General features: G+C 39.7%; 1 protein-coding gene across 3 annotated transcripts in view; it reads right to left on the reverse strand.

Annotated features, from left to right (window-relative positions):
• The window catches only part of PCDH15 (protocadherin related 15), a 353826-nt gene that overhangs the window by 110130 nt on the left and 219397 nt on the right, over positions 1-24299 (reverse strand). For all 3 annotated transcript variants that reach the window (XM_035537720.1, XM_035537702.1, XM_035537711.1), the window contains exons 18-19: positions 13739-14044; positions 12332-12556 (exon numbers count right to left, since the gene is read on the reverse strand). In XM_035537720.1, coding sequence (XP_035393613.1) covers positions 12332-12556; positions 13739-14044 — 531 coding nt within the window. The remainder of the gene's footprint in view (positions 1-12331; positions 12557-13738; positions 14045-24299) is intronic.

Consider the following 24299-nt stretch of genomic DNA (forward strand, 5'->3'; position numbering starts at 1 on the left):
CAGTACAGCAGTTCCAGCATGAAACTAACTTGTAAACTTCAATGGGCTTCAGAGACAATAATAGATTTTTGATTTATGGTGACACTGAATGACCTTTAATATTTGTGCTTCAAGTTAAGGATATAAACACGTAACACCTGGGTGCGATACTCTGCTCTGCCTCCTCATTCACTCATCCGGGAGATGCATGATTTGGACCAAGTGACTGCCACCTGCTTTGCACCATCACTACCTGAAGTGCACACGGATGGCACGCATGGCATGTGAATTACAGCACAGACCCCACACATCTGTATAGCCGCACACAGCAGCTAGGCTAGCTCAGCCACTTCTGCAGCTCCTGGGTCACCAAGTCACCACTGGTTATGACGGGCTGTCACAAACCAGAGCAGTCCCAGTACTCCTCTATGACTTTGCACTGGATCCTACAGATCCATCTTCCAGAACATCCCCAGCTGTTTAAAATCTCATGCTTCAGAAATGCATCCCAAGCAGCAAAGCCTGCACAAGTCTAATGCACCAAGAGTTGCTAAGGCAGTTACAAGATATTTGGAAAATTCTTCCTGAAAGGAGAAGCCAAATATGCAGGGATTACGGCTCTTTCCTGCTAGGCACCAGGTGCAAGGCAGTTGTGATGGATCAGGATACGGCCCCTTCTCACTCTTGTGAACTCCAGCTGCAGCTCCTGACTGTCAGGGAATTTTAGTTAAAGAACAGCAACATTACAATGCACAACAGACTTGACCGATTTGAGCATTTTTTTACTGAAAACTTTCTGAAAAACAACAAATTTTTGACATGCTTTCTTAAAAATGTTGTTTTTCTTAAGAGAAAAATGAACAGTAAGAAGTTAATTTTTCATCAGCTATCTTGACACAAACAGAAGCAACACAAGATGGCACTAATATATTTTAGATATTTACATATATACATATATTATTTTTTTTCCTCAGGCATAATCATGTGTGCAAATGCCCTGTTATCTTGCACAGGGAACCCCATTACTAACGGAAAAATCTGCTGCCTTTAGCCTGCAGTGCACTAGAGGGCAGCCCTACCAAATAGGAGTGAAGCTTCTCCTCCCCCAGACCTCATAAAAATCTGTTTTACCCTCTCCCAGTTCTCTCCTTATGGAAATAGGCTTATACTTTTTTCATCTAGTAGTCATCGTGTTCTATATAGCTTACAAAATCAGCCTGATTTTCAGCTCCCATTTTTTGTAGAATGTGACCTAATTATAATCAAGTATTGATTATTTATTAAAATAGCTACAATGCCACAACAGTGAAATCTGATCATTAAGTTGCTGAACAGATCCAGAGCGACAAACTCCTATAGAAAGAGCACGAAGCTCAGAGATTCTGCTGATTTATTCAGACCACTAAGAGTCTGTTGGAAGATTTTTACCATTATTAACTGAGTACGTATGCAGAAGAGCCTACCTGAGGAGACTGCATTACAAATGCAAAATGCTCTTTCTTCTCGTCTCTCTCCTCAACTCCTGGAGCAGAAAGCATTCTACCATAAAACTTCTAAAACCCTGTGAACACTTACCCTCCTGTTTCTGACCTGTTGACAAAATCACTCTAGGTTGGTTAGGGAGATTAGCTTCTTAAATATTACATATTCGTGGTTTGTGAATCATTTCATAAAGAGTTTTTAAGTACATCCATGTGTTTTTCCTGCCACTTTGGGACTGTGCTCTTTGATTACAGCTGCTGATACTAAGGTTTCTAGTCATCTGTATCTAAGTGGAAATCAACATGCCCTCACTATAAAAACCAGCATGACTGAACAGTGTCTGAGCTAATAAATGGATATTAGGCATTTACAGCTCCTTTTGCAGTCTGCTGGCTTTTATCACGTGTAATAAATAGAACAAATGTATTTTTAAAGTGGTCCCTACTTCCACTAATATTAAATGTACATTAACATAATCCCACTAAAGGAGAAAGCAAGGAGGTTTACTTCAAAACATAGTCTATGTCACACTAAAATTTTCACTTTCTCAATTTTTCTCCAAGTATTAATACATTAAATTTGCTGCTGTCACTTGGTTTTGAACATCTGCCAATTAAGCCTATGTGCACATTACCAGAGCTGGTGGCTTCCCATCTAAGCTGCCTCCAAGTGTTTAATAATCCCTTGGTGTTTGGGGATTTCCAAGGAGAAATTTAACATTCCTCTACTCTTCCCTTGAAACTCTCTTCTACAGAAAGCAAAGTGGTTTTTTGGCATCATTGCACTTGAAAATCTTTATTTCTCCTGTGTTTTCTTCAGCTGTAGAAAGATGTTGCTCAACACCCTCTTAAAAGAAGCACAAAGTAATTTATTAATAAATAAGCAGTATGGAAGTCCCCTAGAGACACAAGATTTCACGGCCCTAAGGGCACCCTAAGCCCCTGAAGGCCCCGCCCAGCCTTACGCGTGCCCCTCCAACACCCTGCCCCTGGGCCCAGGACCCCTGCCAGCCCCTGGGGCTCTCCCCAGCCCTGCTCCAGTGACGCTGAGGGAGGCTGGCCTCCAGCCCTGCTCCTGGCCCTGTCCATTTTGCTCCCAGCTGGCCTGCAGACCGGATTCATGCTCATGGCCTACCCAAGGACCTCTGGCCCCACCACAAGGCCTTATCCTGCCCTCTAACAAATACACTTGGGCCCCAGTGAGCACGTGCTCTGAGAGCAGAGCCTAGGGCGACCCAGAGCTGCTCTCCGTGCAGCACCCTGGCCGCGCCACGTGGCCTGCAAGGTTGCCATCCCTCCGGCACCCCAGCCAAATGCCTCTGGCCAAAGCTGCTGGGGAAAGCTGGAGGCTTCCTTTGGATACAGCTACGCTTTGCACTGGGTTCCCGAAGCTTGGCTTTAGCTTTCAGGGAAGTTCCAAGCGCAGGCTGTCACTCGGTAGAAACCCATCCAGCACTGGGCTTACTGATGTTTGCGCAGGATCTTTGCTACCATCGCTACGTTTCAGCTGCATCACCCAGAGGTGCCATATTTCATTACCAACCATTCCTCCAGTCCATGCTAACTGTTAGTAGCCATCTGGAGCCCTTGGTTCCTTCCATAATTTCTCAATTTCTGAAAATCCTCAATTGATTATATTTCTATTATTTAACTTGGTAAGTTCCCAAAGCCTTTCAAGATGATGTTAATCAACCTAACTTGGAGCAGCACAAATTTCATATTAAATATTAAAATGCAAATTTAGAATGCTTTTATGTCATGATACTCTTAAATTACATGATTGTTTAAAAAGTTTTAGAACTGTTCTGAATCAAGGCCCCTAGATTTGGAGTCACAGAGTCAGCACTGAAACAACTGAAAGTTTAAGCCATGACTTTAGATAACCATTCTTTCACAACTGAGTTTTATTTTCTGAAAGAAAACCCAAGTGTTATTCTAATGTAATCCCATTCCTAGAAAAAGAATTTTTATTTTCCTTTCACTTAAACATCTACTATGCCACATATACAGCTACAGCAAAATGCAGATCTTTATCTTATGCCAAGAGTTTATACAGGTATGTGGGTGTGTAAACTGTACATATTCTTTCACTAAGCAAGTGCTCATGCAAACAGAGATGTTACTACATTATTTTCGAGGCCTTAATAACCACTAAGAGTTTCATCACAGAAGTATCCTATAAGTCTACTGTAGGCAGTTAATGCACTATCTAAAATTGGGACAATAACCAGGATCTTAAGATTTCAAGCAAACTCTCATCCTTCTGCTGAATGACCCATTTAAGTTAACAATACCGGTTATCTGTCGTAATTTACCCAGCTAACAGCTAACTCTTTGGAGTGGTACACAGCAACAAAATATTGCACGACCATGTGTGTCTAGCCTTGCAGATAGATTGCAAAGGGATTAAAAACGAATAACCATGCTATGACTTGCAATCACTGAGGTAAGGTAATTCTTTTTGAGATATTCCCAACTATCCTTCCTGTGAAATTTGTGCTTTCATTTCATCAGTTTCTGTAATTGATGCCAAGAAGAACACAGAACAATTTATACTTGCTAATGTATATGATAAACATAATGGCAAAAAATTATCTACTTTTAACTTATCTCACTCACACTTAATTTTAACACTGGTTTTACAAATGCAGCAGTATGTTGATTTTATCATCTATAGTCATAGATGTGATGGAAAATCTCCTGTTATTATTTCTACCTCATATCTAAGAGTGTCCCCCTTCAAAGTTGTGACCCTTATGATAAATACAACTTCTAAGAAAAAAAAGTGAAATTGTTGTATGACTTAACATAAAAATACATAAATTAACCAGATACTGGAGCACCAAGAACTCTAGGTCCCTTTCCCATTCTTTAAGCAATTTCCTAAGGCTCTGTTAATGAGCACACACCACCTTTAAGGCTTATGCATCACACCACTCTATTCATTCCTCTAAGATACATACCAAAGCTTTCAAGGAAACATTTCTTCATGGTCTAATATTTTCATTTACCAATGTATTCTTTAATTTATTTATTTAAAGTCCAATGAAGTAAGTCAGTACTTGAAAACTACAACTAGTGTGCCGCAAGTTTTTGAAATATCTGTTAGATTTATGTATCACCCACAGTGATTAAGTTACAAGAACTGAGGTTAGAGAATCATGCGATGCTGAGTACCTTAGAGCAGCAAGTTAAAAATCTTTGTGATGATGCTGGCAGGCTAATGCAATGACCTGTGTGAACTGGCATGCTTAATTTTGTCTTTAATTGGGTCTGGTGCTTCTTTGCACATGGTTTTTTGTTTGTAGCTATACAAAATGGAGACTTGTTAACATGGTATAACTGCCTTTTTCTCATACTTAGTGTTCAGAAAGCCCTGAAATATCTCTAATATGAATTAAGGCTCATAGTGGAATATACAAAGCAATAAATGACTTTAGCAGATGAATGAACAGGTAAGTTGAGATTGAAAAAACAAATCTGCTTACTCGCACCACAGTCCAACACCGTGCCTGTTATGCCATAAATGCTGCTAGAAAATAGAAAAATAAGCAGATAAGCAGTTGCATTTTGGAGGAAATGCAGCTCCTTTTTTTTTTTTTTTTTTTTTTTAAGAATTCTTATAAGTTATGTGCTGCCACTGTGCTGGACTGTCCCTTTATTGTCCCTTTATGCAATGGGAAATGGTTTTCGTTACGTGTTAGAAAGATTACTTTGAGGATGTAAATTTACTGAAAAACGTAAAAACATAACTAAATTTTATTTTAGAACTATTAGAAGCTGAGGATGTGTTTGACTGTGATTCACCAGTCTTTCATCTTCATGTATCCTTCATTACCTGCATAGTGACTGGCAGCAAATCTTCATTATTATTGTAATTAAATCTCACCATAACACGAATTCCCACCGTAGTGAAGCACTGATAGATTACTGCTCACCTGCTCATTACAAACAAGACCTGAATTAATTCATAGTCTTGCAAGGACACACAAAAAAGTGGCAACTACACACGTGCATAGTTAAACATCTATTAGAGCTGAGTTTGAACCAAAATGTCCTCTCTCCTTGATGACAACCTGTGGATCCACCTTCTCCCATTCTTCTCTTAGTGACCGTTTAAGCATTTTATAAAGACCAAGGCCACCCATTCCACAGCACTCTCCATCAGTGCAGTAAAGGTGCTGCGTTAGAGGAGCGAAGTGTCCTGCTCTAACATTTTATTCCAGCTCCAGCCTCAAGTGCCGAGTTACTGCAACACGGTTTTGCTTTCCTAGCTTTACTGGGGGCTCTAACTGACTGGTTTGAGATGGTGATTCGTTCAACTAACATTCATCTTCTTCCAACCCTCCTACCTTAGAAAAGCAAAGAAATTATGCTTCTGTGTGTTCTGATTTGAGGCACAGGTTGTCAGGAAGACACAGGGAGCTTTCTCATGTAATCAGGTTGGAATTCAGCACTGCTATGGCATCTTTACAACCAAGATCATACTGTGAACAAAGATGGTGAAGGGCCCAGAGGGCAAGGTGTGTGAGGAGCAGCTGAGGGCCCTCAGTTTGTTCAGCCTAGAGCAGAGGAGATGAGGGGAGGCCTCATGGCGGCCTGCAGCTCCCTCACGGGGAGCAGAGGGGCAGGCGCTGAGCTCTGCTCTCTGGGGACAGCGACAGGACCCGAGGGAACGGCACGGAGCTGGGACAGGGGAGGGTCAGGCTGGTGTTAGGGAAAGGTTCTGCACCCAGAGGTGGTCGGGCACAGGGACTGGGCAGAGCACCGAGCTGCCAGAGGTCAAGGAACATTTGGACAGCACTCTCGGACACACAGTCTGATTTTGGGTGATGCTGTGTGGAGCCAGGACCTGGACTCAGTGATCCTTGTGGGTCTCTTCCAACTCGGGATATTCTATGATTTTGTGATTTGCTTCCAACTTGGATATGAATGATCTCGGGAAACATATTGATGGAAGACCAGTGAGAGCAACCAAATCAGAGACTTTGTTTTACCTGTTACATGTTTTCACTTGGTTGGCTGGTTTCTTTCAAGCAGTTTCCAAGGGGAGACTTAGCACAGTGAGACTTAGACTTAGAGACTTAGACTGTGAGAGATTCAAACTCACCCCACAAAAAGTACTAATCAACACATATAAAACATGACCTAAAGTATACGACTTGTAACTTTTCTTTTGACCTATGATGCATCCAATTTTACACATGCTGAAGAGCAGTTAGACCAGCAGGTGGCTTCACTATTCAAGTCCTACGCAGTAATCCGAGTCCTACCAACTGAGAGACAGCTAATTTTTGTCTTTATTAACTGGACAATTTTAAGACAACTATTTGTTTTCAGAACCTCAGCCAACAAGTCTTTCCACAGCACTATTATTTTAAGCCGCTTTTATTTCCAGCTTATAGTTTAATGCAGAAGTCAACTAGAAATCACTATTCATCTGCTTGCTCCATGCTACCTGATTAATTTGTAGACTTCCTTGTTTCTTATGGCTATGTTTTTACCTGAACATAAAATACTGTGCCCTGGCTAACAAAAAGATCTTTCACAGTTTAAAAAAAAAAAAAAAAAAGATTGTATGAAATCTCAGATGACTCACTTGCTGTAGATATATTGTTAGCAAAGCAGTGAAAGAAACAAAATCACACCTCCAGTCTCCAGTGCAAAAGTTAATCATTTGACAACAGCAACAAAAAAAACAACAAACACACAACCACCTCAACAACAAACCAACAACAAAAAACCAACACCTCTTCTCAGTAATGCAGGAGTATTTTAAGTGTTGTATCTCCTCAATGTCACACTTCTCTTGAACAATTAATTTGACAGTTGCACTTGGGAACTCTGTCCCTATGGACAGATGGTACAGTTGGTTCACCAAATCTGGAAATTCATTCTGTAATGTTTCTGGCAGTCCACTGGGATCAAGGCATGGCAGGAATCACATGAAATATTTTGTCATCAGACTTGTAATATGGCATCGCTAGAAACATACCAATCAGTTTTTACTTATTCTTGTGGCTCTATCCCTTTGAATCATCAGGCAGAGATAACGGCGCCATTATACTATATACTCTACTTAAAAAAATAAAAAATAATAATTTCCTAGAAAACAGAAGGAGGAAGAAAAAGCAACTATAATAAACAAGAGACAAGCTAATACAAAAATAATGATGGTACTACTAATAGGAGGAAATCATAGCATAAAATATACAAGCATCATACAGGCCCCATTATACACAGATTCTTACAACGTGTGTTTAGGAACACATTACTCATTTAACAGCAATCTAAACCGGGAAAAAGTTAGTCCTTTTTTCTCTGAAGAAGCCCTACTACTACAGTAGTTGTTTGCAAACAGTAAATCCTGATAATAAGCACACCACTGGAAAAGTAAGGGTTCTATTTCTTCCAATCCTAGGAAACATTTATATTGTGAGGGGATGCTTAGAAGTGCCATAGGCACTACAGGCTTTCTAAGCAAACAACTCAGCCCTCCCAGGCACTGAGCGAATGCAAACCTCTGCCATTTTCCTGGTGAGAGAAATGGTGCCTCCACAGTGGGAAACCACTACGCAATAGCACACAAGTTGTCTCTTCGAGGTGCTAATACTTTCCTGACTTAAACTTAATTTTCAAGACTGACAAAATTCACTGCTTCTAACCCAAACAATTTTTTATATCTATGTACATTTATACTAAAAAACAAAACAAAAAACCAAACAACAAAAAAAATGTACAGTAATTAGTTCTGTGTTCTTGATTATACACCAGATTACCATCACCAATTAATCAGGATGAACACTTGTGTAACCTCTCCAGACATCCCAGGATAAGATGACTCGTTAGGACTTTCCCATAAAGATATATAAGCAGCAAGAGGAAGAAAAATCTCAGGCGAGAGGAACTCCATGCTACCTACATTATTCCTCCTCAGCAATACTAGAAATAATGAAACAGCACCTGATTTATAAAACAGGAAACTAGAGAAAAATTAGATGAAATTTTGTTTACTTTAAGGCTATCAATATTACTTTCTGGCTACTAAAGGCATATTCAAACACAGGATGATTTTCCTCATTAAATGCACAATTAATTCATTATTTTACCTTCAATTTCCTCCAAATAAGGAATCGTAAGTCACACACTGTAAAGGGCCACTTGGCTGCAACAGTGGCAAAGAACATATTTTAACACTGACATACAGGTAACAGATGAAGTTGTTTTGCAATCTGTGTTTTGATCAAGTTCAGGGAAGGTTAATATAAACTATTTGTAACTTGTCATGCCAAAGGCTGAGAGTCTAAGGAAAGTCGCAGCGTGTATCCATCCTCATCCTAGCTGCAAAGCTCAGTGTGATTATGGGTGCACGGCACTGCTGCTCATTCTCTTTTATACCACATAAATAATATATGACACCATCAGGCGTTGTCCATAGTTGGATAACAGAATCCTGTCACACAGGAAAAACTACAATGCTCATGGTTAAAAGTTAGACTGTGAAAAATGACAAATGTTAACAGAGGAGCACAAGACCAAAAGGACTGGAAATCTCTTTAATATGAGTAATACTCTAAAGATCATAGGGAATGAATTCCTCATGGTTACATAAATTCCCTGTTTGGTCTTATCACTGCCTTACTGATTGCTCCTGCTTTTCTCTAGGTCAGTTTTGAGTTATTAAAGTCTGCAAGCTGCATAACTACTGTTATGGGGCCTACAATACATATGCACATGGTTTACTTCCTATTTGGGGTCACAAACATTGTATTAAAACAAACAAACAAACAAAAAAACTAACTACACTCTAATACCTTCCTCTAAATAAAGTAAAAATGCTTTTATTACTAATAGGAAAAAGACACATCCAGTTCCTAACGCAGAGCAGGAGCAAAAGACAGGCTGAACGGGAAGGGCTCCTGCAGAGCCGTGCAGAGGGATGTACATCCCCACGCAGAAGCACCCTGTCCCTGAACACAGGCTCTGAATTGGCAGAAGGTCTGGCAGAAATCTCTAGTTTTAAAACCTCTTTGATTCCCTGTGCAGGCATCCTAGCCGTTCACTAGAAATTTGTAAATTACTCCCATGAAACAATGAGCATGCTTATCAGGAGTTATCTGTCATGCCCTACAGCAGCAGCCTGGACCACAGTCAGGATGGCAGAGGAATATAAGACCGGATTGCAATCAGAAAATAGACAAGTGAGGATCTCTACCACACCATGCAGAGCCTCACACCACCACACATTTGAGCTCTAGGGCCAGACTCAGTGCCCTACTGGAATAGATGAGCGCCCTGTGCCAGCCTGCCACCACGTGCCCATGCTGGCCCCGTACCAGAGGCTGTACCCGGTACCTCTGTCCCCAGAGGAACCCCAGCCCCATGCCCTCTCTGCACTGACTGGGACCTTCTGCCCCCACCACAGACACACCGGCTCTCTCCCTTCAGAACAAGGGCAGGTATGGGTCTTTTCCATCAGGAACAAACCCAAACTGCACTGTGATGCACTGTGCTCCGTGCTCCTTCTGCATTTATTTTCTCACCGAAGGCCAGCTATGTGCCTTGCTCCTACCCCTGCCCCTTGAGGCTCCGTCTCCTGAATCTGCCACTCAAGGTATCCTCTTGTGGACCCTTCTCATACCACACAGGTAGCAAATGGCTCCGATTTCTATTTCCTTTTTTTTTTCCTCCCCAAATGTGTTTTTATTTTTATTTTTATTTTTTATTTTTGTTTTTATTTTTATCTTTATTTTTTTAATCTGGAAAGTTCCTCTGTAATCTCAACATAAACCATTATTTCTTTTCTAGATCTGTCTTGTGATCAAGGTTCTAAATTTTTACCATCTCTCTGACATGTATCCACTAATGGCATCTGTCTGACAAAATGAGAGATGAAAAATTACTTTTTCCAAAAGCCTTTCCCCACTCACAATGCTACTCTCCTTCCTGCCACTCAAGGTTGGAACCTACCCATTATCTTAACACAGTTATTCAACTATGTCCACTGATCAGCTGCAAAAATCAAGCTGTTGCCGGGTATGATAATACGCACTAAATATCCCCTCCAGCCATTTTTTTCCTTTCCTATATAATCTATAGGCTGTTTGCCTTCGCTTTCAGGCCCTGTGCTGTCCCCAACAACTGCAGAAATTGTTACTCTTGGCTCAAGCACAGTATTCCAGCCTCTCACACACCGCCTTTCCAAACAATTATCATGCCTCCTTTTAACTGCTCATGTGTGCGAAGTTTCCAGGGAAACAAAAACAAAACAGAAAAAACATTTTTTGATCCTACTAATAATCCCCTTCTTCTTAAATTCCCTATTCTCACAGTGCCTCCTGGACAGTGCCCTGTTACACTGCTGCTGTTACACTAAAGCCACCAAGCAGAACTGCACTGCTGCGTTGTCCACTGAGATTAATGAACACAACATAAACTCACAGTCATACAGCTGTGTCAGCCCCATCGTACAGACAGCTGCTTTTCCCTGAACACACTCCTATTTGAGAACAGTTATCTTCAAATCAAAACAAAACAAAGCTTGATTCTTGCTAAAAAGCATCGAGCTGGGAAAAAGTTTCTTCTAGAAAAAAAAATAAAAATACAGGTTTGAGCAGCTTCCTCCTTGAACAGTATAGACAAATAAGGCTCACGGAACGATGTGAAAAGCTATTTTTGCCTTTGATTCACTTTGAAAACACCAGTTCAGAGGGCAGCCCGGCAGGAAGCAGAAGCACTGCATCTCAATCTCAAGCATTTTACAGAGACAGAGAGGTACTGTAGAAGCCTTCTTATGTTGCCATCAATGCTAATAATCTGAGACATTTACTGTCCCTAGAATAATTCAGAGCTCAGTAGAGACCGACAAACAGAATTACTCAAAATCATCTGGCAATCCATAACATATGCAGATACTTAGTAAGCTGAACCAGAGACTGATTCATAAATGCTAAATATTTTTTGCAGACTTACATTTACACTGAAGTTGCCAGGTAGGAAGTTTGTATTTGTAAGCCATGCTTTTTCTCTTGCTACAATTTCTGCTTCTTAGCTGAAGTGCCAGTAATTAAATTCTCTTGTCTCCCACTGCTGACAGTCAACAAAAATGAAACAACCAGACAAGAGGATTTGTCTGACTGGCTCCAGAACTGCACCATTGTAAATTCAAGGAAACAAGATTTAGAGCTTCTAAAGCATCCTCCCCTTTTGGACACAAGCACATCAACCAGCTGAAGATGTTAAGTGCTAATGCCTCTGCTACAAACGCTTTTCATTTGTGGATCCTCCCAAACAGAATACCATTATCCCCATATTGCTGGCGAGACAGCAGAAACACAGGCGATGCTGCAACTCTCAGCATAAAAACGATTCATTGCGAAAGACCACTGAATAAGCCTGTTTCTTTGCAGCTCTATATTTTCAGGTAGCTCAAACTGAAATGTAAGGCGTGTGCCACATCAGCACTCAATACACCTGAATGGTTCATAAAATTACAATTTATGAGAGCTTTAACTGGAACGTGATGGTGTCATTTTTGCAAACAATTCCATTAGGTACTTATCTCAATCTTTCAGCAATTCTGAAGGACTGTTTATGTATTTGTCAGGTATTCTTGTACTTCATAAATCTATGAACCAAGATTTAACTACTTAATTGCATATAGCAAAATAATTATAGCTGTTATAAAGCGTACATTTAGCAGAACAAGTTGCTGTCAGAAAAAGGCAGTAGCTTTCTGCAAGTGAAAAAGTAGGAAAGCAGACATACTGCTACTGTGCTCTGGTGGTTCATCAGCACACCTGCAAGGGTCGCAGAGGTATTTTGTACCAAATAGGAGAGGATGCTATCAACTGACCCGCTACTCCTCTTACCTTTACTCTCACTGTGACAGTAGCAATACCAGGAGGCATAGTGCCCTTGCTATCGAAGGCTTCCACAAGAAAGGTGAAAGTTGCTTCTGTGTCAGAGAATGACTCGTAATCCAAGGACTTCAGAAGTGACAACTCGCCCGTGTACTTGTTCAGTGCAAAATACTGTAGTGCTTCCTGCGTCCGTATTCGATAGGTAACATTAGAACCAAGATCAACATCCTTCGCCTAGACCATGCCACACAGAAAAAAAGAATACTTAAAGGCAAACAAAATCCATTTTCACAAACAAATCCCTACTAGATTAAAAACATAAAAAGGCAAACAACTACAAATACATATAATCTCATTATACTGTTCTAATAGTATTGGATAAATTTAAAACTACTGCACAAACACAAAGCAGAAAGAACACTTGAGGTTATTAAATCCAGAGATACCTGCCACATGAAAGGGACATAATATTCTGTGCAAGAGTCACTGGAAGCTTGTTCTGTTCTTGGTCTTTCCCTGGGCACCTGCTACTCGCCACTGCCAGGGAGAGGATGCTGGGCTAAGCAGACCATTGATCTCACCCCATACAGCAGCATGGATGTTTTTATTTCATACCAGTATTTAGACAAAGAATATTAACTTTCATTAGGAAGAATATTATGTGATTGCTTTAGCTGTTAATTCCACTTACAATTTACCTGCAGGCAGCTTCAGATAAAACACATTCTGGATGAAATTATCCCATGACAGATTCTTCTCATTAAAATCTGCTGTCTAAAACATCAGGAGGCTACGTAGACTACTTATGGGAAGTGAGTCTCAGCTATCTTTAGAGATCTAGCTCAGGATGAGCGAGATCAATTAACAACAATTAACTATCACTTGTCTAAATGGTTTATGTTTGTTTTTATAGTCAACAGAGAGAAGACACCTGAAGGTGCCCACTTTACTCCAGCTATCTTAGATGACAAACTTAGTGTTAGGTCAATTTCTTCCGGAAGCAACTACTTAACTCCATTAACTATAATGAGGTTGGACTTTTAGGTTTGACTTCAGTTTGAATCAGTTGAGGTAGCGTGCTATCAACATAAACATGTAGGAACAATATAATGAGCTTTCAAGAACAAACCAAGTGCACTTAATATGTAAAACAATATCCCAAAATATGACAACAGTAGTGTTGCTCAATTTATTTATTTATTTTTAACTACCTGCTCTTATTTCCAAGTGAACCCCCAAAAATAATTCATGTACCTCTTTAATGGCCATGAATTTTTCAGTCTGGTAGACATCATACCTTCCTTGACTCCAGTCTGCAGTCTTTTACTTCAGTCCCACTGAGAAGTTAACTAAGAACATGCTTAGTACTGCACAACAGTTACAAAACATTGTCTTCACTCTGTAATGCTTTCTTACCTCTATCTGCAGGAAGACAGTGCCAGGTGGTAGATTTTCAGGCACACAGACAGTGTAGGAAGCATTATTAAAGACAGGGCTGTTGTCATCAATATCCAGCACCTTGATTGCTAAAGTTAGTGTTGAACGGCGGGGGTCCACAGCTCCATCTGTTGCTTCAACGGTAAGTTCATAATAGTCTCTTACTTCTCTGTTCAGTTTAACTGCTGTGTAAATGCTACCATTTGATGTGATTCGGAAAAGATTGTTGAAATTTGCCAAACTGTAATGAACTTGACCATTAACACCTGCATCTGGGTCGGTAGCCTAAGAAACAGAAAAAAGTACCATGTTTTAATGCACATTTTAAATACAAGGGACACACCTACATGGGAGTCGCAAGGTAAGCTAAGCTAATATTCTACAAAGTAGTAACATCTGTGTGGCTATTCAGCATTTCTTGTTCACAGCAACTTGCCTCTCACTCATATTTTGTTGAAGATAAAAAAAAATATTCTACAAAATCAAATCTATTAATCTGCAGTGATTGAAGGCAGCTTTTCTGGATCTCAAATGAACTTCAGGAGAAAATACACATTTAGATGCTCAGTCTTGGACAACATTTGCAGAAGACAAACCTGATGCTTCTAAAGTCAGGCCATTAGACAGTTATAATGCTCAAGTATCTTCAGAGTTAGGTGGTGTCTGAGGAGATTTTTTATTTTACAGTGTGATTTAGGTGTTTCGTAGCTACCAATCATTACGGAATCCATGCTTATATGGATGCAGTCAGCAGACAGATAGAATGGACACATTAGTTAAAAATCTTAATTTCACTTAAGGTTGTCACATTTAGTGATTTTTTTATCATTGCTCTCTGAAGAACTACTTAACTTTCTACAGTTTGTACATCATGTTCTTCAAAATCAAACGATACCAAATTTCATCCTTATTCTTCTACACACAGAAAATGCTGATAATTGCAATAGATAAATGTTTAGATTTTGTTCAATTAGTATCTTAAGTCTCGTGTAGTGAACTAAGCCTCAGATTTCAGTATCAGCTAAATATTCTTGTTATTATGTTAGTGCCCTAATGGGGATGGAAAAGATTCAGCCTCATTATTCCTAAAGGCACTAGAGCATAATTTGAACGCTGACCTGTTGTTTTTCCTCCATTTAATTAAATTAAAGCATGATGAATAGGGCCATGTAAATTAAACAAAGGCCATTCTGTTAGAAAGGTGTTTTCATTTGTTTGACTTCATAAATGTGGCTACAGACATCTGAGAAGATGAGAAAAGATTTTCATGTTTTGTTATATGAAAAATGCTCAGGGAATTTCCATGAATGTTTAATTCTGGGGAAGGTGTTAATTTTAAAATATTGTAACAAAGCCATTTATCTTCCTAGAAATCAATTAAAAGTTAATTAAAACTGTTAATAAGAAAAATTTCACTGTGTTTTCCTCCTGCACTACAACAATGCACTAAGCAGTAATGGCTATAACTTCATAATGACCCATCAATGGAGAACACATCCTTTGAATCGACATCTTTCAACATATGGTTGATTTACTTAAGCTTAGAATCAAATCTATTTCCTCATAGATGACAAATATGAAAACCATCAGAAAGCGAGTGAAGGAAGAAAGTTTCAAGAATACAGTAACAAACCGTTAGCCCACTGAAAGACAAGCAAAGTATAGGAAATGAGGAAGTCAGCTTCTGGGTAAGACACAAACCCTAAGCTTCATAAACCTTATCTCCAATACATGCATGAGGTCAGTCCTCATATTTAGGCTCTAAATTAAGCCAAAACCATTTAACAGCAATTAAATTGATGCTAACTGACCAAGAGCAAACAGAGTTTAAAATAAAAACTGAACATACACACTAAACAAAGTTAATCCTTAACACTACTATCACTGGAAATTATGAAATTAGACCAGGCAATTTTTTACTTTTATTATTAACATTAACATACTTAAGTACAGTTCAAAATAGAGAAACATGTAAAAAGACTTCTGGAAAAACAGCACACTTTGCAACTTGGCTCCTAAAAACATGACTAGTTACGTTTAAACTCATTTGTTTACATCCTTGGGCATTAACATATTTTTTCACATTGTGCAGGACTGATTTGTTTCCCTATATATTATCAAATCCAATTAAGTTAGCTGTTGGATGACTTTTTCTAAAACAATGACATCTGAAGTGTATAAGAAAGGAGCTCCTCCTTCCATGTGAAAATCATCTCCTGGAGCCTCTCAGAGCCTGTGGGCACGAGCTCCGTGGAGAAGTCTTTGAAGGAATTGCGGGTGGCACTGTGCTGCCTGTTCCTGCTTGCAGTTGCAGCTTTATATCGAGATGGATGACTGAATCATCCATATTTCATAACCATGCTCGACACTACCATGGAGAAGCTCTGTTACCAATGGGTTCCAGGTGACACACAGCTGGGCTTTCAGAAAGTCCTGCTTTAAACATCAGCCCTGCTTGAACTTACCTATACCCATAAAAAAAATAACCTAGTAATACCCCAATAGATTTAATACAATTTGATCCTTCTCCAAGTACAGTTACCAGAGGCGGAGGAAAGGGGGCCAGCAATAATTAAAGAGGGAAATATAAGAAATAACAGATCCCATGACAGGACGACGATGCCACCGCATTGCAAGCACTGGAGGTGGTGAGAGTTTCCTCCACCACCACTAACGGCTGAGAGGGTGAGGGCGAGCGTGCTGCATGCACTGCCTCCTCTGCCTCTGGCGCATGGTACCACACGGAGGGGAAGGCCTGCACATGGCCACCCACTGGATACGAGTGAGCATAAACTACCAATCCAGCTACAAAGCTGCATGGAGGTACACTATCTGCATAACCAAAGACTCAAATGAGGAGAGGAAAGCTGTTTGGGGCGTACGTGTCCTCTCCGGGCACAACTTCTTTTCATGATGCAGAGGTTGTCCGCTCCCCCAGCCTGCACACAGCTGGCTTGGACCGCAGCAAGTCACAGGTTTGTTCCAGATCAGACCAAGTTTAGTCATCCTGGGTTACGACAATATTCCTGGCTCTGACTGCACTTCCATACAGAGACATCGCAGGTATAAATCCAGGCTTCATGGGCAAAACTGGCCATGTCACTCTTTCTGGAAAGAGCAGGATTTTACAGAGAGTACCCATGTAAAGCACCGAGCTCCACAAGCTGAGCCACAACACACTACAAACTCAGATAAGGAATCTCTCCCTGGTGTTTTACCTCTGCCATCTGCTCCCAACTTTGCTAACCAGTGCTTTCTGCAGCTGTTCCCCAAATCTATTTGCAAGGAAGTATGAACGGATCTCAGCCCTGGGATCTCCAGTGGCTCCACAACCAGCTCCCTTGTCTCTTTGCAGCTGTAACAATGCAATACAAATCACAGGTAGCATATTTCTCTGGGCTACACCAACAACCTTAATCTTTTTTTTTTTCTTTTTCTTTTTTTTTTTTTAATTAGGTAAGGTCCAGTAGGAGTAATAAAAAACAAGGCAAATGCTAAACATAAAACTGGTCAGATTTCTTTCTATTCCCCATAGCACAGTATCTTTCTCACCCTAGCCTCCAAACCCCAACATACCTGATTTCATGGTGAAAAAACGATCTTACGAAATGAGAACAGTGTATGTGTAGAACACATCGTTTCCCCTCCCCCCCAGCCTGTCCAAGGAATATCACTCTTCACCACAGCAGGATGTCAAGAGCAGACAACCAAATAAGGAACCTATTCACTCCTGCCTTGTTTCCCTGCTAGAAAAAGAAGTTGGTTGCATCCACCCCTAGTCCAAGTCCTCCATCCCCTCATCCCTACAGCTGTCAAAGGGAAGAGCAGTACCTGTTCACATGCCCTTGGAGGCAGAGCTGGGTGACAAGCAAGAGAGAGCCTGAAGCACTCTCAGCTGCCACACGAACACTCTGGTAGCACTCGAGTTCCCACCCCAAAATCTACCGACACAGTCTGCTGTTTGATCCCTTGCAACCACATGCAAGACAAGCCTGGTAAATTTAGACAGGAAACGAAGCTTATTTTGCTATTCTGGGTAAAAGAAATATTGGGAATCATCCCTTTATATGCTCACGGGCTTTCCCCTGGTCTTATTCCAAGTGGTTCAGCTAGCTGGTAGGCAAACATACCATGCTAGTGTTACCCAACAGAAGAGTTTAGGAATTCACTTAAGTCACTGTGGCCTGACCAGAAGGGATTTTGTTGGGATAGAGGAGTCTCCTTCACAAAGGTCCAAGGCAATTTGTTTTTGTGAGAGCACCTGCAGAAGTATAAAATACTTAGAAAAAAGAAAATAAACAGAGCTTACTGGCTCCTCTTTCCAATGCCCGTGACAAGAGATGCAGGAAGATGAGACAAATTTCACTCTCTTCTATCTATGTTCATTTAGAGACAGGGAAAGCATGCTTCTTGGAAGAGTCTCTAGTAACTGCTGCTGCTCAGTAAGTTTTCAGATCCACAGGACTACTCTCATTTCCATCTTTCACAGGACTACCTTATGAAGTACTGCATGGTAAAACAATCCTATAAACCCAGGAGTATAAAAGAATCATTACTTTATTTCCCAGAAAATATATCCCATGTTTACTGGCGACAGCACAATCTACAAGATGATAACCTTTATCTGCTGTGGTAAGTCTGAATTGGCATTACCAACCATGCTTCAATATTACTGAGATGACCTCACGAATATGAACCAATAGTGTTCCAGGGTAACAAATTATCTTCCTCCATTGCAGCTTGAAAATACAATACAAAATACAAGCTGTTGAAAAACAGCTTGAAAAATACAATTCTGGGAGATCTGAATTACCACAATATCTCTTAAAGTATCATTAACTCTGAAATATAATGACAAATGCTTAAATGTTGATATTAATTATATCATTATCATTCTTTTCAAAAGAAACCTCCTACTAATATCCACAACTCTTGCTCACAACAGGTTGCAATGGGATTTAAGCAGGTTAATTGAGGATTTACACTTGAACTGCTGGAGCTGGAAAACAGCAAAATAAGGCAGAGTTGCTACTCGTATTTGTCTATATAGTTGAGGCAAACATGACAGGTATCCCCTCATTCACGTTGAAAGCTGAAATACTTCTTTGGGACCACTCTTCTGCCAATCCCACCTCCCCCAAATTAAATTTTCCTGCAGGTCTTCTTCAGGGACTGAAGTTCCCCATCATCCCTACCCATCCCAACAGAACCTCTGGCTGGCAGCCAGTATTCCAGCAAATACCGCAGCTCCAGGGAGGGATAGAAATTGTGCTGGAGGATACAAAGGGTGCTGTCAGTGGGAGTTGGGCTATTGTTTTCATGGAAGATAATAGGATTTTTTTTTATTATGGGTTTAAAAGATTCCCAACCCCTTCGCTTGTGTCAAATAGCAAATCAAGTGTTGGTGGGAGTGCTAAATTGGATTTTGTAAATGTTTTTCAGGGAGATTACTGTTTGTGCTCATAGGACAAAATTAACATCTCCCAGATGCAGTAAGACGCCACAACTATTTGAAACATTTCTGGCTTGGTATTAATTTAAAAATACCTTAAGTAGGGAAAATAAGTCATTCCAGAAAGCTTGGCATTTTTCTTCCTTGTAATTCAGAAGGCTTTTCCTCCTTCATTTCTTTTTGACTGCTTTTACACATTCTTTCATTTTCATATTTCATTCATTAAGTGCTCTAAGCAAAGGAAAAGATTAGAAGGTACCAACAGTTCTGAAAGATTTCTGTCAGCTGAACTCAAGATAACGTCAAAAGAAGTAACGAAACATAGAAACACTTTTGTCTTCCCAGTGTTGTTAGTATTTTCTCACATATTCCTCTCATGCTTCAGGCAATTAGATTAATAAATTATGCTCCTAAACATACATGCTATCACTGTATGCCCATTACAGATAGCTGTAATACTCCCTGGCAGACCAAAAACCTGCAAGAGTTTATTTCTGTGGAGCTTTCTACAAAATTGATATTTTAATTGCTCTATTCCTATAAATCAGATTTATTTATTTTTTAAACAGACTTGCAGGATTGAAAGACCGCTGGTTTTGTACAAGTTTTAGATAAGAAATGATGTAATGCCTTCACTCTGTGTTTATGCTCAATCAAATGTATACATAGAGCTCTAACTTACTTGATTTTGCTATGTAAGTTCTGATATGCCACAAAACTTAATATTAGACCACAAAACAACACAGATGCTTAGTTACAATGTGTGACAAATCTTAAATGTTCTGAATTATTGCCCTGCACAAACTGACTTGATGAAGAAAGATGATATAAAGAATATACAATAATATGGGATGTTGTAGTATCAGGTGGCAGATTCAGTGGTCTGTCACTGGCAATGGCAGCCCAATTGGGTTTAGCTGGTCTAAAAAAAAGTGAGGAGGCAAAATAAAACTCATAGGTATTACCCTCAAATTTTGCTAATCTTTAAATTTCAAAGCAACACTTCCTTCTTTAAAAGAATAAACTAATGCCCCCCTCACCCCTTAGAGACTTTTGAAAAACACTAGAGGTTTTGGCATATCCTCCAAGAACCTTTCTATAAAAATTAAAATTATCTTATTGGACTACTAAGTCATCATCCCTACCAACTTATCCTTTTCTCACAACTATATTTAGATTTGCTAGGGTTAAGATACCACATGGTAAATTTTCTAATACAGACATATTTTAGCCGTTATACAAGATGGGAGAACCTTTGATAATTACTTTCATTGTCAATGTTAATTCCAGTGCATCTGGAGGGTTAGTTTGGAAACCAATTAAATGTGACTCTAAATAAAACTGCATAATAAGAACAGTTAAACACTACAATCAAATATAAATTAAAGTAAATGAAAATCAGAAAGCCCATGACTGCAAAAGCATGATTTAATGGACTGGTGAACCTCCTACAAAAATTAATCACGTTGTAACACTGAAATATAGACAGGCTTTCTTTGGCTGGCATGCAACCAGCTCCTAAACTTAAGAGACTTGCACTGTCTGTTTTAACTTGAAAGATGAGTAGAATTTTTTTTTCATGAGGAGTGTGTTATTTGGCAATGATACGATCAAGCAATTCAGGGATTAATCAATGAACAGACACAGTAGAAAAAATAAAAACCAAAAGCTAATTCACAGATTAAATATATTGTTTCAAATCTCCACATTTAGCTGGGCTCCCATGGAGTTCTCTAACCTGTTAATGAAGTTATTTTTGTCATTTCTCCAGACTGCTGGCTCTCTTCATGTCACTGCCTACTTAAAGAACACCAGATCTGAGCTGGTTCACAGCAGCAAACATTTGGATTTGAAACCACTCATCTTACCATTCAGACTCTTGGTTTTGTTCTATATTCTCTTGTTCACTTAAGATTACTTAAAGGAAATTCATTTTCTTCTATCAATTAGAAATATCAAGGCCATGAACTCTGAACATTACAAAAAAAGCACACCTGACACGTATCTCAAGAAAACTCTTCAACTTGTCCTTCTACCAGGCAGTCTTCAGAAAGAAAACACTAATCTAGTCACAGAAAAAAAACACCTAGAAATAAAAACCACAGCCAAAAGTTAGTAGGCCCAGAATAAACTATTCTAATTTGTAAGCTCAGGAAAACCATAGTTTCCTACCCCAGTGACAGAAATCTGAACAATCAAATCCAAACAGACAGAATTGGCCATCAAAATACTAAATGGTCATGTAGTAGGGATGGGAAAACACTCACTCAGATGATCTACTATAGCATCAGGCTGAACAGAGATAGGTGAAAGGCTTAAAACAACAGACTGGTGCAAGGAAGACAAAAATAGGAATTCCTTTTGATACAGAAATGCTCAGGCTCTCAGCAATAAACTGCACATGAAGATGGTTGAAATGCTTCTCTGATGACAAGCATCAAGATTTCCACTGCATTAAACCACAACTATTATCACTCTGATGACAAAGATGCAAATTGATGTACAAGTATAACATCAGAAACAGGAATCATAGAATCATCGTAGAATGGCTTGGGTTGGAAGGGACCTCAAAGACCATCTGGTTCCAACCCCCCTGCCACGGGCAGGGACGCCACCCACTAGATCATGTTTGCCGGAGCCCCATCCAGCCTGGCCTTGAACACCTCCAGGGATGGGGCATGCACAGCTTCTCTGGGCAACCTATGCCAGTGCCTCACCACCCTCTCTGAGTGAAGACAGAGAAAGAGTGCAGCTTTTGAAAGCCACTTAGTTTAAAAAGTCACCCCAGTTTCCATACATTATAGGCAGTAAAGAGCTATTTGAGCATGGCTGCAGCCACACACAGTGAAATAATTTACAGGTATTATACAATGCCCTGGGGGTGTGAGCAGAAAGCAGCTAATCCTGGCCTAGCACTGCTGGTATGAGATGGAAAAAAATTCACAGATGTATGACTGCATCTATTTCTTCTCATGATACAGGTTTGGACCTGAAACCGTGATACCCAGCTTGCTTTAGAAGGTGGAAGGAATTTTATAACAGGTGAAAATACAAATAGAAGCACATGTGACAAAGACAAGGGCTTTACCCAAAGGCTGCCTCATCGTTTCTTCTCACCATTTAAGCAGAGATGCAGCGTTTATAAATAATCATGACAATTGTAAAGTTGGGGAGACTGTAAAAGGGCAATGAAAGATAAAGCTACGTTAAAATATACAATGAATACTATTTATACAAGTTTCTCCACTTCTCGTTCTCTCTTACATTTCCCCCCTTCCGTGTTAGAAAGAACCTCTTCCCCAAGAGCTATCATCCCGAGGAAAGGCAAGCAGCACACATAACATTTAGCTTAAACCAGAAACAAATTCCAGCACCTCTTCTGTACACAACTACAAGCAGCATTCAGCCAAGCTGACTTGAGCATGCCCTATCGTGCATGTGCAAAAAATCCCAGACAGACTCTCTAGATGCTGTGATTCAGAGAAGCTGCAATCCTTTCACCCTGATCAAGTAGTTGATCAAGGTTGACAAACCTGACATGGGGTGGGCAAGAGGAAGAATAAAAGCACTTGAGCACATACATGCATGCCCTACTGGAAATACCCTCCCCTCTACATGTCTTATCCGAAACATCCCACATGGAACTGAAAGCCTGTACCTCACCAGTGTCACTCGGAGAATTCAAATGAGATGGTGTTGAAGGTCTTATTAAAAGTCTCTCTTATCAACCACAGAAACAACTTTCTTAATAAGCATGCAATAAAATGATATGACAAAGGACCCAGCAAAATGACCTTGTGGTGATCCTACTATTTGTAAAAAGCTACACAGCCGTTAAAGAAATGAGCACAAAGAGAAGCTCACGAATAACAGTGTACAAGCTCTTTTGCACTGGAAAGTAGCAGCTCATACCTACACATGCAGACACTGCATAGTCATACCTCTGAATGGTTATACAGATATGCTAGTCATATAGATGCACACATTGCAACCAAATACAAGTCTCCATTTCTGCTGGTTGTGGTTCATCTGCCATGCTATAACTCTCAAATCTTAAATTCTGATGCATTTCTGATAGTCTCATTTTAAGATCTTACCTGTTTATATTCCTTTTTATATGTACCAGATGAATTTAAAAGATGTTGTAAGGCAAAGTATAATACAGTTAGCAGTAGTCATGGATTCACTCTGGATATTTGAGATTTACTTCAGAGGCCTTGATTCTACTCTTCTCTTCCCCAAAGGCTTAATTTTTTAGCTTCATAGACAGTCCTCTCCTGCCAATAATTCTCTTTTTTTTTTTTTTTTCCTGGTCTTGTACTTTTTCTCCTTTTTTCCACCTCTAATTTTTCTGCACTTGTCTAAAAGTACAGGAGCCCTGAGATTTTAATTTCAGAAGCTGGTACTTATAATACAGGTGTGGTGTTATCTACAGTGCAGTTTATATAAGCTACAATGTAGAAAGTCATACTCTGTTCTATGAGCTTTCATGCAGAAAGCAATGACAATGGTGATTTAAGTAAAATGAGATTACTTTCTGTGCTTTTAACAACAAAATCTTGTAGTGTAATACCTCATCGGCATTTGAAGCAGTTTTTCTATATCGAGAGACACAGGACAATTTAGATGTAAGGGATCTCCAGAGGTCATTTAGTCCAACACAATAAGCCTTACTGACATCTGTGAAATTTAAACTGGGCTTTAAATCGTGAGACTTGCAGGTTTTACCACCTTGTGAATTTAAGTAGAAATAGAAATTTGTAAGAATTCACTAATATTCACGGACAGAAAACTCTGTTAGGAAATTGGCATCCTAATTACATTCCGTTAGCATTCAAATATGATAGCTGCTTCTTTAAACAACACATTTAAAACACTTCCATACCACTGAAAGAAAAAGTGTCTAGAAATCTGTAGACTGGTGCCACACAGGCTGTCTCAGTCACACCTATTTGCCTTAGAGTTGCCCTGTTCTGAAGTGGACAGACATTACTCAATACTAGATGCAGGTAGTAGTTCACGCTTATTAAATAGAAAAACTAAATATTTCCACTTTACAGTAGAATTAAGGACAGTTCTCCAAAGCTC

Source organism: Cygnus atratus, chromosome 7, assembly GCF_013377495.2.
Source record: "Cygnus atratus isolate AKBS03 ecotype Queensland, Australia chromosome 7, CAtr_DNAZoo_HiC_assembly, whole genome shotgun sequence".
In the NCBI taxonomy this organism is placed as follows: domain Eukaryota; kingdom Metazoa; phylum Chordata; class Aves; order Anseriformes; family Anatidae; genus Cygnus; species Cygnus atratus.